General features: G+C 38.4%; 1 protein-coding gene across 2 annotated transcripts in view; it reads right to left on the bottom strand.

Annotated features, from left to right (window-relative positions):
* The window catches only part of LOC126354888 (F-box/LRR-repeat protein 4), a 160,692-nt gene that overhangs the window by 39,423 nt on the left and 101,807 nt on the right, over nt 1–19,462 (bottom strand). For both annotated transcript variants that reach the window (XM_050004933.1, XM_050004934.1), the window contains exons 10-11: nt 6,974–7,139; nt 3,599–3,790 (exon numbers count right to left, since the gene is read on the bottom strand). In XM_050004933.1, coding sequence (XP_049860890.1) covers nt 3,599–3,790; nt 6,974–7,139 — 358 coding nt within the window. The remainder of the gene's footprint in view (nt 1–3,598; nt 3,791–6,973; nt 7,140–19,462) is intronic.

Raw genomic sequence — 19,462 nt, 5'->3', positions numbered from 1 at the left:
CAGCATCAAAAGCATGTGCATGAGGCATCTGGTAATAGTTTCACCTGCAGCAGCACCATTCCACCGAACTGAAATCGACCTCTTGGAGAGATTCCAAAAGTCGAAAGACGGGAAACAACAGATAATAGTTTGCACTGACTGTCTCACCCACTATGTTGTCACCAAAGCTGGCACGGCCACCAATGCTTCAGGAATTGGAAGGTTCCTTGTAGGAGACACATCTGGGAACCCAGAGAAGCCCATGTGATGATCTCTGATTAGGGAAAAGACTAGTATCACATTGTGACACCACCCACAGATGGTGGTCTTACGGAACACTTTAATAAGATGCTGGCAGATATGCTCTCGAAGTAAGTTGATGTCATTCAAAACAATTCGGATAGAATGCTGCAAGTTGTGACATTCGCATGCAACATGGTATAGATGTTGCAGGCTTCACACAATTCTTTCTGCTCAATGGTTGTGAGGTCAAAACTAAAATGGATAAACTCTTCTTGTTTCAACTGGACAATACTCAGGATGACTGTGTGAAACACTTCATTATCAGGACTGAAGAAGCAACACAACTGGCTCACATACGGACCTTAGCCACCCAGGAAAAAGACCAAGACCACTGTAATGCCACGCTCCAACCAGTAATATTCAGCCCAGGAGATTTGGTATGGATTTTTACAGCTGCGTGGAAAGTGGGACTACCAGAAAAGTAGTTACAGCGCTACTTTGAGCCGTATCATATCCTTTTGTTACTTGTCAGATCCCACATATGAAATCGAGGATTAAGATTCTTCACCAAGAAGACAAATGTGCAGAGATGATGGCCACATCTAAAGCCTTATTACAGCCCTGAAGTCCAGATTGACAATGGGGACTTCACATTCAAAGATACTGAAAGAGCTGCTCAATGATTACAGAGTTCCGATCAGAAGTGTTACTTTTGACACTTATTACAGTGAACAGGGTATGACAACACTATCAGAATGAGAGGATCTTCAAATGCTGCTATACAGAGGACCGATGACATCATCTAGATACAGGGAGCTGTAGACAGTTCCAGAGAGAACTTCTGATACAGAAGTTTGATGTTTCTCCAAGAGAGAGAGCAATGCCATGAGCTCTGCTGCATGCAGTGTGGTGTAGCAGTTAGCACTGCTGGCTGACCTGCTGTCAGTTGACAGGTGAAACCCAATCACCAGTAATTGTTATTTTTGGAAGGTTCTCGAAATTTACTATGTTAGTGTATTCTGAAATATTAGCTATTTGTATAAACAGCAGTACTCTCCATCCAGGAGGTCACTTCTGTTGTGGCTGCACTTTGGTGTTCATAATAAACATGCCTTCAGTGTTAAGTGTTGCACTTCACTGACGAACCTGCTTCCAGATTTGAACTTTGTTCTTTTTACAATGTGTCAACATAATTATTTGATGATTAGTTACCCTCTCTAAGAAGACACTCTTTAATATCATGATGAGTTTGTTCACTAAGAAAGACTAGAATTTGTTGAATGAGATAACTTTTATTATTTTGTTTTGTGAAGAGTCTGTTAAAGATTTGGTCAAAAACACTGTCAATTTACAGTTAGCAGAGAACTGATAATCCATATTAAATGAATAATAACGTTTATCGAGAGTGAAAGTGTTAAAACAAATTTTCTGTTGAAGAGAGACAATTGAAATTTTCTTCCTAATGCATGCATATTGATTAATAACTGCTTACATTCATCCCATTGCTGTGTTTTCTACAGGGACAATAAATCTCACAAATAATTTTCTATGTCTTGTCTTCACAACCATTTTTTCTTAAGCATTTCATTTGTTAAGTTTTTTTCCTAAGGTATCATTCTTGTATTTGTTTTTAGAAGCTGTATTCTTACCTAACGTTTGCCACTTTTTCTTCATTTCACAATAAAATTTTAAGTTGCCCTAAACTTCCAGGTCATTGTTTTTTAAAGTCTGGGGCTTTGTGAGGATCTTATATCCTCACATCATATTACATACTATTTTTTGAAATTTTCTTAAGCTCATTCTTTAGTTTTGCTGCTTAGTGAGTATCAACAGTAAGCAGAAACAGATGATTAAGCTGTATGCAGCAGTAAAAATAATTTTTGCCTGCTGACAAAGGTTTGTCAATTATCATTGTTGTAGTGTTGCACACATTGAATGTAATTCTGAATAGACTCCGGCCGGTCGATAACATTCTTGAGATGCACACTTACTTAGGCATACATGTTCTCATATTAACTAGAAATGATATTGTATCTATCTGGACATTATGTTCGGTTTAATTATTCGCACTGTGGTTTGCAGTTTACCTGATTTATCAGTGTGAAAAAATGTGTTGTGGCACATGGGACTTTTCTAAATCAAATTGTAGTTGGAACTAGTTTTTGGTTTGTTAATTAAATCCTTTATTGTCCATGTTACTGAAAAAACACGATTGGCTGACTGGAGAAACCAATGTGGAGAGCAGTAAATGCAGGGCTCTCACTAATATCTTCAATCTTCATAGCAATGTTGCATTCAAATTCCATATAACCCCTAAAAACAGAGTCCAGCTCAGTTACTAATCTCTACCACTGGATTACGTATAACTGTATTGTTCCTGGAATATTACAAGTTATATAGGGCATATGGATGAATATTTCTATTAGTTCAGTGATAATAAAAATAATGTCAATAATGTGGAGATGATAATGGCTTCTCTATTGTTAAGGAATGCTGTGGCTTTTGTGGACAATTACTGCAAGTTAATCATGTTAATCTAACTTGTAATATCTATATACTCTTTAAGCCTGGTTTAAGGTTGCTTCTTGTTTGTCCAACAAAAAAAATTTTAAATTGATATGTGATCTTACATGTGCTAGATGCATCTTTGGAGAGGAAATCAAGAATGTGGAAAGAAACTAAAGTAGCACATGTTACCCAAGTGGAGTTCTGCAAATAGATTTATGAATTATTTTAATGCTACTGCGTTAATCTGAACTAACTGCATTCTAACCTAATTTATCAATTTTTCCAAATTCCCTAGAAGACACTATTCAGTGTGGTAGAATGATGTGTATACAGTTTGTAATCAGATTGCAACTGTCCCGGAATGGGAAACATGCAATACAGGAAGTAACTGTTCTGCCACAAGTTTTTCGTCTGAGGACAGCTCATTCATAAGCCAAAGGCATATGTACTTGCTGTTATCTGCCTTTTCAAGAGTGAAAATGTTTCTACATTTTGTGTACATGTTCAAACTTCCTTTAGACAAGCTGATAAGTAAGTGGAATGATATGAAACAAGACCTTAAACTATTCTGTAAATGTTAATATTTTGGCTCTGCCATTGATGATGAGCACAATGTCCAAAACTAGTTCAGCAAAAAACACTTCTTCAACATTTGTCACTAACCACATCACAAAGCATTGCCTCTGTCTTGAAGTGTATTTTGTGGCAGATAGAATAACATACAAAAAATGTGCATGGTTTGAAAAGAACACCATGAATAAAGTTTGTTAAAAAAAACTTTTCATCTTCAAGAAAACAGTCTTTCTCAGTACAGCCCACGAGCTAATACATGTCAAGAAATATAACAAGCGAGACACAAAATACTCACTTAAGACATATTTCTCTGGAAATACATCTGACTCCCATGAGATCAACTTGTTCCATCTTAGGGCAGTTTTCAATGAAAAGATCCAGGTCTCGGTCACTCACACCTCTCAGAGCAGCAAGGAACAGTTTTTTGAGACGGGGGCAGCCTTTAGCCAATGCATGCAAGCTGTCGCCTGGTGTTCCAAAACCAAGACTGCAAAAGTAAAATGAGCAATTCTACAACTCAAAACTTGAACTCACTTCTCTATAAATAGCAGCACACTCTGTCCAGGTCAGTTCTGTTCTGGCCGTTTGTTGGAGTTCATAGTAAATGTGCTTCTAGTGTTAAGTATTGTACTTCACTGATGATCCTGCTTTCAGATTTGGAATCTGTTCTGGTTACAATGTGAAAATATAGTTCTTTGCTCTATTGCTCATAATCACAACACTTAATGATTAGTGATCCTCTCTGATTATCATGATGAGTTTGCTTAATAAGAAAGACTAAAATCTATTGATACGGGATGAAATTCAGTATTTTCTTTCATAAAGAATCCTTTAAAGATTAGGTTAAAAATATCACACTACAATTAGTGGGTAATTAATAATCTTTACTCATCTCCTGAATCATATTAAATAAATAACACTATTTCTCGAGATCACAAGTGTTTAAATGCACTTGATGTTGTATAGGGACAACTGAAGATTTTCTCACTGTTGTGGCCTTCAGTCTGAAGACTGGTTTGATGTGGATCTCCAAGCTACTCTATCCTGTGCAAGCCTCTTCACCTCCGAATAACTACTGCAACTTACATCCTTCTGAATCGGCTTAGTGTATTCATTTATTGCTCTCCCTTAACATTTTTTACCCCTCACACTTTTCTCCAGTACTGAAGTGGTGATCCATTGATGTCTCAGAATGTGTCCTGTCAACCAATCTCTTCTTCTAGTCAGTTGTGTCACAAACTTCTTTTCTCCCCAATTCTATTCACTACTTCCTCGTTAATTAAGTGATCCACCCAGCCAATCTTCACCATTCTTCTGTAGCACCATATTTCAAAAGCTTATATTCTCTTCTTGTCTACACTGTTTATCAACCACGTTTCACTTCTACACATGGCTACACTCCAAACACTTTCAGAAAAGGGTTTCTAATACTCACATTTATATTCGATGTTAACAAATTTCTCTTCTTCGGAAATTTTTTTCTTGCCACTGTCAGTCTACATTTTGTATCCTCTCTACTTCAACTATCATGTTATTTTACTACCTCAAATAGCAAAACTCATCTACTACTTTGAGTGTCTTGTTTCCAAATCTAATTCCCTCAGCATCAACTGACTTAATTTGACTAAATTCCATTACCCTTTCTGGCTATTGTTGACGTTCATCAAATACCCTCCTCTCAGGACACTGCCCATTCCATTCAACTGCTCTTCTCAGTCCTCTGCTGTCTACAACAGAATTACAATGGCATCGGCAAACCTCAAAGTTTTTATTTCTTCTCCCTAAACTTTAATTCCTTCTCTAAATATTTCTTTGGTTTCCATTACTGCTTGCTCAACATTGAGACTGAATAACATAAGGGTTAGGCAACAACTCTGTCTCACTCCCTTCTCAACCACTGCTTCCTTTTCATGCCCTTTGACTCTTGTACCTGCCGTCTGGTTTTTGTACAAGTTGTAAATAGCCTTTCACTCCCTGTGTTTTACTCCTGCTACCTTCAAAATTTCAAAGAGAGTATTCCAGTCAAAACTGTCAAAAGCTTTCTCAAAGTCTACAAATGCTATAAACATAGGTTTGCCTTTCCTTAACCTATCTTGTAATATAAGTCATAGGGTCGGTATTGCCTCGAATATGCCCACATTTCTCCAGAATCCAAAATGATTTTCCCCAAGGTCTGCTTCTACCAGTTCTTCTGTAAAGAATATGGGTTTGTATTTTGCAACCACGACTTATTACTCTTACAATTTGACAATATTCACACTGTTGGCATCTGCTCTCTTTGGAATTGGAATTATTATATAGTCTTGAAGTCTGCGGGTATTTCGCCAGTCTCATACATCTTTCTCACCACCTAGAATAGTTTTGTCATGGCTGGCTCTCCCAAGGCTATAAGTAGAACAGACAGAATGTGGCCTACTCCCAGGGCCTTGTTTCGACTAAGGTGTTACAGTGGTTTGTCAAATTTTTCTCGCAGTATCATGTCTCCAATCTCATCTTTATCTACTATGTCCTCTTTCATTTCTGTAATACTGCCTGCAAGTTCATCTTCCTTGTATAGACCCTCAAGACCAACTTTCAGCTTTCCCTTCCTTGCTTAGGCCTGGTTTTCCATCTGAGCTCTTGATATTCATATAGTTGCTTCTCTTTCCTCAAAAGGCCTGTTTAATTTTCATGTAGACAGTATCTACCTGTCCCCTAGTGATAAATGCTTCTAAGCCCTTACATCTGCCCTCTAGTCATTCCTGCTTAGCCATCTTGCACTGCCTGTCAATCCCATTTTTTAGATGTTTGTATTCTCTTTCACCTGTCCCATTTAAGGCATTTTCATCCTCTGCTGCCTTCACTACTTCATCTCTCAAAGCTACCCTCTGAAACTTTCAACAACCTCTCATTCTTTCAACTTATCCAGGTCCCAGCACCTTAATTTCCAGTCCCACTTAACAATTAAATTTTCGTATCCATTACCTAACTGAATTATTTCTTTTATCTCATCATAAATTTCTTCAATCTCAGTCCGTAACAATTTACCAAATGAGGCAGCACAATATAAGACATTGGAATCACACTCAGGACCATCATGATTTCAATTCCTATCCAGATTTAGGTTCTCCATGGTTTCTTTGGAAAGGACATGAAGAATTTCTTTCCCTAGTCCACACCTGTCCCCTGTCTCTAATAACTTTGTTAATGACGACACGACGAACAGAAAATCTTTCTTCTTTCATAAAATCTCTACAATACTGGGGTCATTATCGATGAACCACTATCTTAACTAAATATGGACTGGACAAGGAAAAGGTCTAGCTTTCATTCTCACATTAACTGCAATGTTGAATATTGTGAACAACATTTTACTGTTAACTTCTTAAGAACTCAGCAACAGGTCTTACTGATTGCTTGTTGATAGGAGTGACAGGATTGTGAAAGCACCTCTGAACAACAGTTTGTAACTGGACGTCACAACATATTATGTATCTATAATGGTAATGAAGAAAAGTGCAGTTTCACTACAGTGAGGATGAGCCCAATTTTGGCTAAACAAATATGGAAAACTGCCCAAAACCCATACTGGCCGGTGTATGGGAACAACAGTCATTAATCTGCACACAAATTCAAATTTCAATAAAAATTACACGTAAGGATATTACCAAGTAAAACACTGTTGACTTACCACCAACCAAAATCTACTTCTTCTAATTTGTGGCACTGGCTCAGTGCCTTCATTCCAACTGATGTCAATGAAGTTGCTTTCCAAAAGTCAACAGATATTAAATCCTTGTTGTATTCGCCCAAAATTGCTGCTATTTTATCCATGTCTTCTACATGCACACAAGAACCTGCAAGAATTTTACTTGTTGTATCACCAAATAACAAATGCCTTGACAGTTTTCTACAACACAACAGTGAACAAACTAATAAAGCAAGGAAAAGTAACAATTATCAACACTTATAAGATGAACTATCACAAAAGTAAAATAAGGGTAATGGAATGTAAACTAAGACAGGTGGTGCAGAGGGACTTAGATTAGGGAATGGGGCACTGAAAGTAGAAGTATTTTCTTATTTCCAGGGCAGAATAGCTGACAAAGGTAGAAGTAATACAAATGTAAGCTGTAGACTTCCAAGAATAGGATCCCAGGGATACTGTGCTCAAGATTGTCCGTAACAGGGTGTAGCATCTCCTTTATCCTCTTAGAAGGTTGGAGAACAGACCTTACACCTCGTCTTTCCAGAGCTCTACCTATTTTGCCAGATGTCGTGGTGCAGAAAGGAATGAATACAATTGATGGCTCATCATATCTATGTTCAACATTTTCACATTCCCTTTTCATAAAGAACACTAAACATCGTGTGATCCATAGCCGTTTTTATACAACATGTGCTTAAGGTGATAAATTTCAAAATTCAAGTGGTCTTTGTCAGAAACAGTTAGTGCTCTGTGTATTAGTATACTTCAAACTGCTCTCTTCTGAAATGAATATTGAGAACTCTAGACACTAAGACATAACACAGTGCGTATTGGCTTGTGGTCTACTGAGTTGCCAAGATATATGTCTGACTTTCATTGTACAAAATCTCAGCAGTGTAGGGAAGCAAGCTCTCGATGCACAGAAGAGCCAGAGGTATTCACTACACTGGTTATGTTACGGCAGAAGTGATGGCCTCACCAGCAAATTGTTGACGCCATCTGTGACAGCACCGCATAATTACCAAACAATCAGAAGCCATTTAGGGCTGCATAAGGCCATCACAATAGCAGTTTTGGCAGTCAGTTGTTCCTGATGATGATGATGGGGATAATTATCGAAAGCTCAAGGTTTTACCCTCAACTGATGTGGCAAGAAGTCCAAGAATCTTTTTGAAAGGTCCAAAATGTGCTGGGACTTTCAAAACTGAGTTAATTCAGTGATGGGAAAAACTTTGGAGCCACAGAATAACGAATTACTCCATGTCATTCTTACTGTTTTAGAAACATGGCATTTTCTCTACGTGGAAGAATAACAATGCCCTGCCATTACAAATGCTTTTAGTACACTAGGTCTTCAAATTCAACTTTGAACTCAAGTTAGAATCTTCATATTGGTCTGATTCTTCTGACAAATTATCATGGTCCTGTGCATGGTGGTACCTCTGAGTTCATCACAACACAACTTTTCTCAACACTCCATCAGTTGAAGCACTACAGTCAACTCATGTATAATAAGCTCACCAGACAAAATATTAGTCACTCTCTTCAAACAGCACTCTGGTCACTTTCACTGACTAGAGCACTGTAGGTAGTGTGGAACGCACATTATCTAACAGTTACATTTTAATAACTGTTTTGTGCAGACATGGTTCATGCATCCATCACAGTAATTTCTGTGTTTTTTCCAACAAGCAGTTGGAAGCATTAGTAAATGCATCTGACAGCGAGGGGAATACTTCTGAAGAAGAAAACCAAATCAATGATCACAACATTGTTCCTTCATCTTATTAAGAAGACATGGCAGATGCTGATGCCTCTAATAACAATTTGCACACTAAAAACAAATTCACATGAAGCTTAGAATCTTTTCCGTGAACTGGAACAGCATCTAATACAAACATTATTGAACTGACTCCCGGTGCAACGGAATACACCATCGCCAAGATGTTGTTGTTGTTGTTGTTGTTGTTGTTGTTGTTGTTGTGGTCTTCAGTCCTGAGACTGGTTTGATGCAGCTCTCCATGCTACCCTATCCTTTGCAAGTTTCTTCATCTCCCAGTACCTACTGCAACCTACATCTTTCTGAATCTGCTTAGTGTATTCACCTTTGGTCTCCCTCTAAGAATTTTACCCTCCACGCTGCCCTCCAATGCTAAATTTGTGATCCCTTGATGCCTCAGAACATGTCATACCAACTGGTCCCTTCTTCTAGTCAAGTTGTGTCACAAACTCCTCTTCTCCCCAGTTCTATTCAATACCTCGTCATTATGTGATCTACCCATCTAATCTTCAGCATTCTTCTGTAGCACCATATTTTGAAAGCTTCTATTCTCTTCCTGTCCGAACTATTTATCGTCCATGTTTCACTTCCATACATGGCTACACGCCATATAAATACTTTCAGAAACGACTTCCTGACACTTAAATCTATACTCGATGTTAACAAATTTCTCTTCTTCAGAAATGCCTTCCTTGCGATTGCCAGTCTACATTTTATATCTTCTGTACTTCGACCATCATCAGTTATTTTGCTCCGAAAACAGCAAAACTCCTTTACTATTTTAAGTGTCTCATTTCCTAATCTAATTCCCTCAGCATCGCCCAGCTTCATTCGACTACATTCCATGACCCTCGTTTTGCTTTTGTTGATGTTCATCTTATATCCTCCTTTCAAGACACTGTCCATTCCGTTCAACTGCTCTTCCAAGTACTTTGCTGTCTCTGACAGAATTACAAAGTCATCGGCGAACCTCAATGTTTTTATTTCTTCTCCATGGATTTTAATACCTACTCCGAACTTTCCTTTTGTTTCCTTTACTGCTTGCTCAATATACAGGTTGAACAACATTGGGGAAAGGCTACAACCCTGTCTCACTCCCTTCCCAACCACTGCTTCCCTTTCACGCCCCTCGACTCTTATAACTGCCATCTGGTTTCTGTACACATTGTAAATAGCCTTTCGCTCCCTGTATTTTACCCTTGCCACCTTTAGAAATTGAGAGAGAGTATTCCAGTCAACATTGACAACAGCTTTCTCTAAGTCTACAAATGCTAGAAACGTAGGTTTGCCTTTCCTTAATCTTTCTTCTAAGATAAGTCGTAAGGTCAGTATTGCCTCACATGTTCCAATATTTCTACGGAATCCAAACTGATCTTCCCCGAGGTCGATTTCTACCAGCTTTTCCATTCGTCTGTAAAGAATTAGTATTAGTATTTTGCAGCTGTGGCTTATTAAACTGATAGTTTGGTAATTTTCACATCTGTCAACACCTGCTTTCTTTGGGATTGGAATTATTATATTCTTCTTGAAGTCGGAGGGTATTTCGCCTGTCTCATACATCTTGCTCACCAGATGGTAGAGTTTTGTCAGAACTGGCTCTCACAAGGACGTAATTAGTTCCAATGGAATGTTGTCTACTCCGGGGGCCTTGTTTCGACTCAGGTCTTTAAGTGCTCTGTCAAACTATCAAACTCTTCACGCAGTATTGTATCTCCCATTTCATCTTCATCTACATCCTCTTCCATTTCCATAATATTGTCCTCAAGTACATCGCCCTTGTATAGACCCTCTATATACTCCTTCCACCTTTCTGCTCTCCCTTCTTTGGTTAGAACTGGGTTTCCATCTGAGCTCTTGATGTACATACAAGTGGTTCTCTTTTCTCCAAAGGTCTTTTTAATTTTTCTGTAGGCAGTATCAATCTTACCCCTAGTGATATAAGCCTCTACATCCTTACATTTGTCCTCTAGCCATCCCTGCTTAGCCATTTTGCACTTCCTGTCGATCTCATTTTTGAGACGTTTGTATTCCTTTTTTCTGGCTTCATTTACTGCATTTTTGTATTTTCTCCTTTCATCAATTAAATTCAATATCGCCAAGGTAAGTGATGTAAAATCATCTTTTCAAATTATGCCAAACAATAAAATTCAGAGCATTATGGTGGACATTAATAATATTGAGAGTCAAAGAGTTTATGGAGATAGTTATTACTGGCTGGTGTGAATTAATTATATGGTGAATCAACAAAGAATCTGTGGTATCCAAAAACACAGAGCCATCTTTCCTGCTGTAATGTCACTAAAATGGTTCTGTTGCATCTCATGTACTACATTTGGATGGCAAGTCTGATTGAAGAGCACGAAGAGTACATGACAAGTTGGCACCTATAAGAGTCCTGTCGGATACGCAGGTGAAAATACTCTCAAAATTATATAATCCTAGCACATATGTAACCGTGGATGAACAACTGGTAGCTTTCTGAGGATCTACATCTACATCTACATCTACATGACTACTCTGCAATTCACATTTGAGTGCTTGGCAGAGGGTTCATCGAACCACAATCATACTATCTCTCTACTATTCCACTCCCGAACAGTGAGCGGGAAAAACGAACACCTAAACCTTTCTGTTCGAGCTCTGATTTCTCTTATTTTATTTTGATGATCATTCCTACCTACGTAGGTTGGGCTCAACAAAATATTTTCGCATTCGGAAGAGAAAGTTGGTGACTGAAATTTCGTAAAAAGGTCTCGCCGCGACGAAAAACGTCTATGCTGTAATGACTTCCATCCCAACTCGTGTATCATATCTGCCACACTTTCTCCCCTATAACGTGATAATACAAAACGAGCTGCCCTTTTTTGCACCCTTTCGATGCCCTCCGTCAATTCTACCTGGTAAGGATCCCACACCGCGCAGCAATATTCTAACAGAGGACGAACGAGTGTAGTGTAAGCTGTCTCTTTAGTGGACTTGTTGCATCTTCTAAGTATCCTGCCAATGAAACGCAACCTTTGGCTCGCCTTCCCGACAATATTATCTAAGTGGTCCTTCCAACTGAAGTTGTTCGTAATTTTAACACCTAGGTACTTAGTTGAATTGACAGCCTTGAGAATTGTACTATTTATCGAGTAATCGAATTCCAACGGATTTCTTTTGGAACTAATGTGGATCATCTCACACTTTTCGTTATTTAGCGTCAACTGCCACCTGACACACCATACAGCAATCTTTTCTAAATCGCTTTGCAACTGATACTGGTCTTCGGATGACCTTACTAGACGGTAAATTACAGCATCATCTGCGAACAATCTAAGAGAACTGCTAAGATTGTCACCCAGGTCATTTATATAGATCAGGAAAAGTAGAGGTCCCAGGACGCTTCCCTGGGGAACACCTGATATCACTTCAGTTTTACTCGATGATTTGCCGTCTATTACTACGAACTGCGACCTTCCTGACAGGAAATCACGAATCCAGTCGCACAACTGAGACGATACCCCATAGCTCCGCAGCTTGATTAGAAGTCGCTTGTGAGCAACGGTGTCAAAAGCTTTCCGGAAATCTAGAAATACGGAATCAACTTGAGATCCCCTGTCGATAGCGGCCATTACTTCGTGCGAATAAAGAGCTAGATGCGTTGCACAAGAGCGATGTTTTCTGAAGCCATGCTGATTACGTGTCAATAGATCGTTCCCTTCGAGGTGATTCATAACGTTTGAATACAGTATATGCTCCAAAACCCTACTGCAAACAGACGTCAATGATATAGGTCTGTAGTTAAATGGATTACTCCTACTACCCTTCTTGAACACTGGTGCGACCTGCGCAATTTTCCAATCTGTAGGTACAGATCTATTGGTGAGCGAGCGGTTGTATATGAGTGATAAGTAGGTAGCTATAGTATCAGCGTAATCTGAAAGGAACCTAATCGGTATACAATCTGGACCTGAAGACTTGCCCGTATCAAGCGATTTGAGTTGCTGCCCATCCAAACAATATACACTGAGCAAAGCCTCGGAATATGCGGTAAAAATATGGACACTGTGTGATAGTACTACTTCTTATGTTTTAAGGATACAAATCTCTACAGGACAAATTACTTGGACAAGCACATGAGAAAATTCAAGGTATGAGGGTTCAATGGATCTGACGTATAGGGTAAAAGGACAAAACATCCCCTGACAATTTCTTCGCATCATATGCATTACGCTAAGGACTTCTCAAGAGACATCTTACAATTCTGGGGACTGTCAGAAAAGATTAGCCTAAACTTCCTAATAGTATATCAAGTAAAGATAATGTTCATAGTTCAAAGATTCTTTTTACTAAGGGTACCACCATTGTACAATGGAATGTAGTCGAATTAAGTCGGGTGATGCTGAGGGAATTAGATTAGGAAATGAGACACTTAAAATAGTAAAGGAGTTTTGCTGTTTTCGGAGCAAAATAACTGATGATGGTCGAAGTACAGAAGATATAAAATGTAGACTGGCAATCGCAAGGAAGGCATTTCTGAAGAAGAGAAATTTGTTAACATCGAGTATAGATTTAAGTGTCAGGAAGTCGTTTCTGAAAGTATTTATATGGCGTGTAGCCATGTATGGAAGTGAAACATGGACGATAAATAGTTCGGACAGGAAGAGAATAGAAGCTTTCAAAATGTGGTGCTACAGAAGAATGCTGAAGATTAGATGGGTAGATCACATAATGACGAGGTATTGAATAGAACTGGGGAGAAGAGGAGTTTGTGACACAACTTGACTAGAAGAAGGGATCAGTTGGTATGACATGTTCTGAGGCATCAAGGGATCACAAATTTAGCATTGGAGGGCAGCGTGGAGGGTAAAATTCTTAGAGGGAGACCAAAGGTGAATACACTAAGCAGATTCAGAAAGATGTAGGTTGCAGTAGGTACTGGGAGATGAAGAAACTTGCAAAGGATAGGGTAGCATGGAGAGCTGCATCAAACCAGTCTCAGGACTGAAGACCACAACAACCACCACTGTATCTTATGTTCCAAGGAAGAACAACCAGGTTGTCCTAATGAGCACAATGCACAACACTGAGGAAATAAGCGACAGAGACGACAAGAAAACGGAAATGTTATTGGATTCCATTCCAAGTAAGGTAGCAACTAACCTATTGTATGCACGTATTGGCACCTACACATGCAAGAGGAAAAACCTACCACTGGCCAATGATCATCTTCTACAATATTACTGACACTTCTGCCTACTATGCTTTTGCGGGGTGGAGAGAAATAAATCCAGGATTGAAAAAAATGTTCTTTGGAAAATGCTTAAGCTGAAGCCAGGAAAATTTTGTCACAAAATGAACAGTCAGCAGCCACTGTTAGAAGAATACAAACAGGAAGTCCATCAACACCAAGTTCCAGAGGTGGCAACCAAAACAGCAAACGTGCCAGATGCAAATTCTGTCCATAAAGTTGTGACAAGAGACCAATGAAATGCTCAAATTGTAAAACATATTTGTAAACCTCACATTAGATATCAATGCACAAATAGTGGAATTCTAAGTAATACTCTCAAATATTCCTGTGATGGTCAGTTTATATGCTAAGTAAAACAGCTCATTGAGGACCTACTCTTACATCACTGCTGAGATTGCAGGCATATAATACTGTAAAATTTGTTTACACTGTAACAAATAAACCTACTTTTAAAATTGTAACACTTTTTTAAGAACTTATAAATGCCCTTTAAATACCACACCGGGTCATCAAGATCTGAGAGAGCATGAGTGTACAGTTTTTTTAAGGAAAGTGGAAGAGTTAAGAGGGTCAATGTGTGGACACAGAATTGCAGAAAGAAGCTACTGTGTTTGGACTTGCCTGTCATTATAAAGTGAAAGCAGTTGGCTGTTTTGTTGAAGTATCAGACTGTCCAATATGTCTACAACTAATGGGACCAGGGATGAGTGTCCCACCTTGACAGCAACAATCAGTTTCAAGCCAACACCAACTACTGCTGTTAGTGAATTCAGGGCCATCTCAACTAGCTTCAGAGCAAGCAATGTGAAAGGAACTGTGTGCAATGGACATTTGGAGTTGGGCATCTCAGAAAAGGTTGCAGTGCACAGCAGCATATAAAAGTGCAAGTCTTCAATGGGCCATATAACACAAAAATGAGAAGCATGTAGTGTGGTACAAAACTTTTGACCAGCTCAGGTGACATGTCCACATATAAGCATATGGCAGCTATTTTAAACTTAGCAGCACTATTAAATTTGAAAAGTGTTCAAACTTTCCTAGGCAAAATAAACTACTATCTCTCAGGCTGCCAGTATCACATGTCTGCTTAACCAATTAAACCCAAAGGGGCCACAGTCTATATGAATGCCTGTCAACACAGAGTCATGCAATTGTAGCTTCAGGCAGCACACTTCTACTCCCAAAATTCAGGTTCAACCCACCCTTCCCTGTCATTATAGTAATGGATGCCTCATCATATGGCATGGGGATGGCACTCTCCTAGAATGACAAATCAGGTAAAGAGACACTTATCGCCTTTGCTTCTAAAACACTGGAGGCAGTGCAAAGAAACTATTCACAGATTGAGCAGTCAGACCCTGCATTTATCTACAGAGTCATCATGTTCAACACATGGAGCCAAATTTCACCTGGTTATGGATTGTATGCCTTTGGTAGCTACTTTTGTCCCCAAGCATATGTACCTGAATGAGCGGCACAGCTTCTGTAATGTTGGGCATTGTTACTTAGTTCTTACAGTTATAAAATAGTTATATAAAAATAATATACGGCTCCAAAAGCTTGCCAATCATAACAGTCTTTTATGTGTGTTTTCTTCTGCCGCTTGGTGAGTAGATTTTTTATCTATACAATCACATAATTTTAAAAATAATTACCAGGCAACTCATCAGTACACCAGCACAGACACAGTGTCAAAACTGCTGATGTGGACAGGTTTGACAGAAATGCAGACGTATGTTTTGACAAGCACATTACCACCAAGCAGGCAACTGACATTTTTCCGTCATGGCCATCGATACAGCACAGGCCACTGATGAGGATCCTATCTCATAGCAAGTACGGCAGTGGGTGCTTCACAGATGGCCTGTGCTTGCTTGGTATCTTCTGCCACTGCTTGCTTACAAATGTATTTCCAGCTCAGATATTGCAGTGTCATTGTGTGTGCTACTGACGATTAGCAATGGGTTGAACCAGTTCATTCCTGTGAACTACTTTATTCATTCACTCACACTCAATGGTGAAGTGTTCAATGAAGCAGTTCAATTTGCCATTCAGCAGCTACTCTGTCCGCTATGCCCCACTCACTCAATAAAGCTACATAATACTTAATAATATTACCAACAAATGGAAGAACTGTGTGACTTTAGAAACCCAATGGTTTGCACACTTACAGCATCTGATCTAATTTAAGTAGGTCATAGTTGAAGAGGACATGGAAAAGAAACATAGAAAGCTATCTTTCCTCTTATAATTCAGTCCTAAACAGGATGGATATGTTTACCACTGTCAAGAAGATCTACCTACCTTAATTAACTTACCATAAATTTTCCTGGAAATATTATTTTTGTGGAGAGTAATAATCCTTTAAATTCACTGGTACAATTTCTGGTAAAATCTCTCTAACTTTTATTTGGAAAGTAGTTTTTGTTATCTGTTTGCTGTATACTATGACTAGCAACTTGCAATTACAGGAAAATAGTGAAATTTGGTGTTTCCCTGATATAGGTTATAGGAAAGCCAAGTGCAAATTTTGTTCGAAGTCTACTTCGTATAAGAGAGGAAATATATTTGATTGTGCTCATCATGTTTGTATGATGTATCCAATAGTGTCTTGGTTTGTCAAGCATATACTACTTCCTGTTCCTGCACCTTTTCATATTCTTACAGAAGATAACCCAGACAATCTGCAACCAACATCAGCAATTGTCAGAACTGAACAGAAGTCAGTTCCAGAGTATAACAGTACCACTTCAATAGCAGTAAGCCGATCTCAAAATCAAGGAACACGTTCTATGTATTTTGCAAAGCCTCTTCCAATCAAAAGAAATCAGGAGATAGATGTCACACTTCTGGAGACTGCAATGAAAGATTATGTACTATTTAGCATAGTTGAGAGCAAACATTTTTCTAAAGTTCGTAGGTAAAGTGAATGGTGCTTACACAATGTCAGTATGGAAGACCATTTGCAAAACACTTCTCCAACAACAATATGCTACGATAAAAGGAATGGTGAAAACCAACATCAATTCCACAGAAGCAGTTGTGTTGACAATTGATGTGTGGACTTCAATCAGAAATGAGAGATATCTGATGTTGACAGCTGGTTCTTCCCCCTACAGTGATTTGAATACAGTGGAAGGCACATTTCAGAAAATCTCACAGACAAGCTATGATCTGTTACCACGAAATGGGGCACTGAAGTGAAAGCCATGTGTATAGTTAGGGGGAGTGAGAAAACTGCTAATATTGTGGAAGCTATAAAACTCATAGCTTGTAAACATATCCCCTGTTTTGTACACATACTAAATTTTTTTAAAAAAAAGTTCACGTCAGTACGAAACTCAAAAAAATGCGCGAACAGTTGAAACACTGACACTAAAACAGGATACCATCACAAGGTGGAATTCAATCTTTGCTGTGCCACAGAAAATAGCTGATGTGAAGAATTCCCTGATGTTACTTGTAATTATCAATTACCCAGGTCTTCCAAATTTGACCACAGACAATATAAGACAAGCCTGTGAAGTTCTTAAAGTTTTCAATGACTGTAAAATGAAGAAATGAGTAGGGAACAGTTTGTCAGTGTGTTGAAGGTTATACTCCTCAAATGGTGGCTGAAGAGCTAAACTAGAATTTCACAGTAGAAAGGGTAATTCCATTTTTCCAGAAATAACTTTATTGGATTCTTCATTCAAATTATATGGATTTTCTGATAAAAATTCTGGTGGGAAAGTAAATTTAAGCCTGATCAGGCACTGTGAGAAATATGTGATGCACACATCGACGGCTACTGCAAAAATCCAAATCCCTGTTTCAATCACTGACTCTACTTCTTGTCTCTGGGTTGAATTTGATGAGTTGTTTTTTGAGCTGTAGAAATGCTGCAGTAGTGGAAGTGGAGAAATGTTTGCAAGAGCACCTATTACAGTGGCACGGCAATATACTTCAGTGGTGGTCTGAACGGCTGTCTGTATATGCCTCATACAATGAACTTGCAAAAATGCAACCTCCACACTGTATGAAAGAGTGTTATTGAAGTCAGGACACCTTATAATAAACAGAAGCAATCGCCTGACGGATGAAAGAGTGGAACAAATGAAGTTTTTAAACACAAATATCTGAACATTAGCTTCAGAAGTAATAGCAAGTCCATTTATTTTTAATCACATACTAATTTTTGATTTAATTTGGCTAATCCTCAAAGTGTCATTTAGTGCAATTATGTAAGTGAAGTGTACGAGATAAATATTCCTACAAGGAGGATTCTCATTTCATTGTGGATTCTGTGCATGTTTCAGTTCCAGATTCACAAGGTAAGTTGATTGCTTGCACGCTTGCTGTGTTCACACTGTCAGTGTCTTTGTTTATAGTTTTAATGGTGTTTGACCACACTGACAGATAGGATGTCACTGTGACATGAAGGGGCAATGAATCATGCAGCACTGATATAGAGAGAGTGGGAAAGAGGGAGAGTTGGTTAGTTAATTGGTTGCGTGTTCCATTGATCAATCGCACGGTATGGTAGCTGTTATGATGTGGAACGTGTCAAGTGCACAAGAAATGCACATATGAAACAATATTTTTTAATATATCTATATTACAGTAGCGTGGAGAGCTGCATCAAACCAGTCTCAGGACTGAAGACCACAACAACAACAACAACAACAACAACAACAACAACACATTACAGTACAGAGTTAAAGATTAATATTTCTATTATTTACCCCAGTCCCTTAAATGGCACAACATGCATATACTATATTTATAGATTTATTTATTCCTATGCAAGAATTCATCTATGGTATAGAAGGAGTTGCCAGGGACATATGATTTCAATTTATTTTTGAAGCTATTACTGCTGCCTCTCAGACATTTTATTTTATAGAGTAATTTGTCAAAAATTTTTATAGCAGCATATTTTTCCCCTTTCTGTGCCAAAGATAGGTTGAGTAAAGGATAGTGTACGTCTTTCTTTTTTCTGGTATCATAATCATGAATGTCACTGTTGTTTTTAAACTGGTCCATGTTGCTGAGAACAAGTTTCATTAGTGAGTAAATGTATTGTGAGGCTGTTGTGAGAGTTCCCAATCTTTTAAAAAGATGCCTACAAGATGAGCAACTACGAACCCCACACATTATTCTAACCACTTTCTTTTGAGTTAACCCAAAATATTATTCCGTATCACAACAGAGAGTGAAAGTATGTTAGCTTACTAATTTCTATATCCTCAAATTTGGCAATTATCCTGAATGCAAAAGTTGCCGAACATAGTTGCTTTAGAAGATCCAAAATATGAAATTTCCAATTAAGATTCTCATCTATATGTACACCCAAAAACTTAGTATGCTCTACCCTGTCTACTGACTTCTGTTGATGTGTTATATTTATTAAAGGAACTGTACTTTTTGCAGCAGAAAATTGGATTTACTGTGTTTTTTCAAAGTTTAAAGCAAG

The sequence above is a fragment of the Schistocerca gregaria genome, chromosome 3 (genome assembly GCF_023897955.1).
Source record: "Schistocerca gregaria isolate iqSchGreg1 chromosome 3, iqSchGreg1.2, whole genome shotgun sequence".
Classification (NCBI taxonomy): Eukaryota; Metazoa; Arthropoda; class Insecta; order Orthoptera; family Acrididae; genus Schistocerca; species Schistocerca gregaria.
This window is presented reverse-complemented; position numbering and strand designations above follow the sequence as displayed.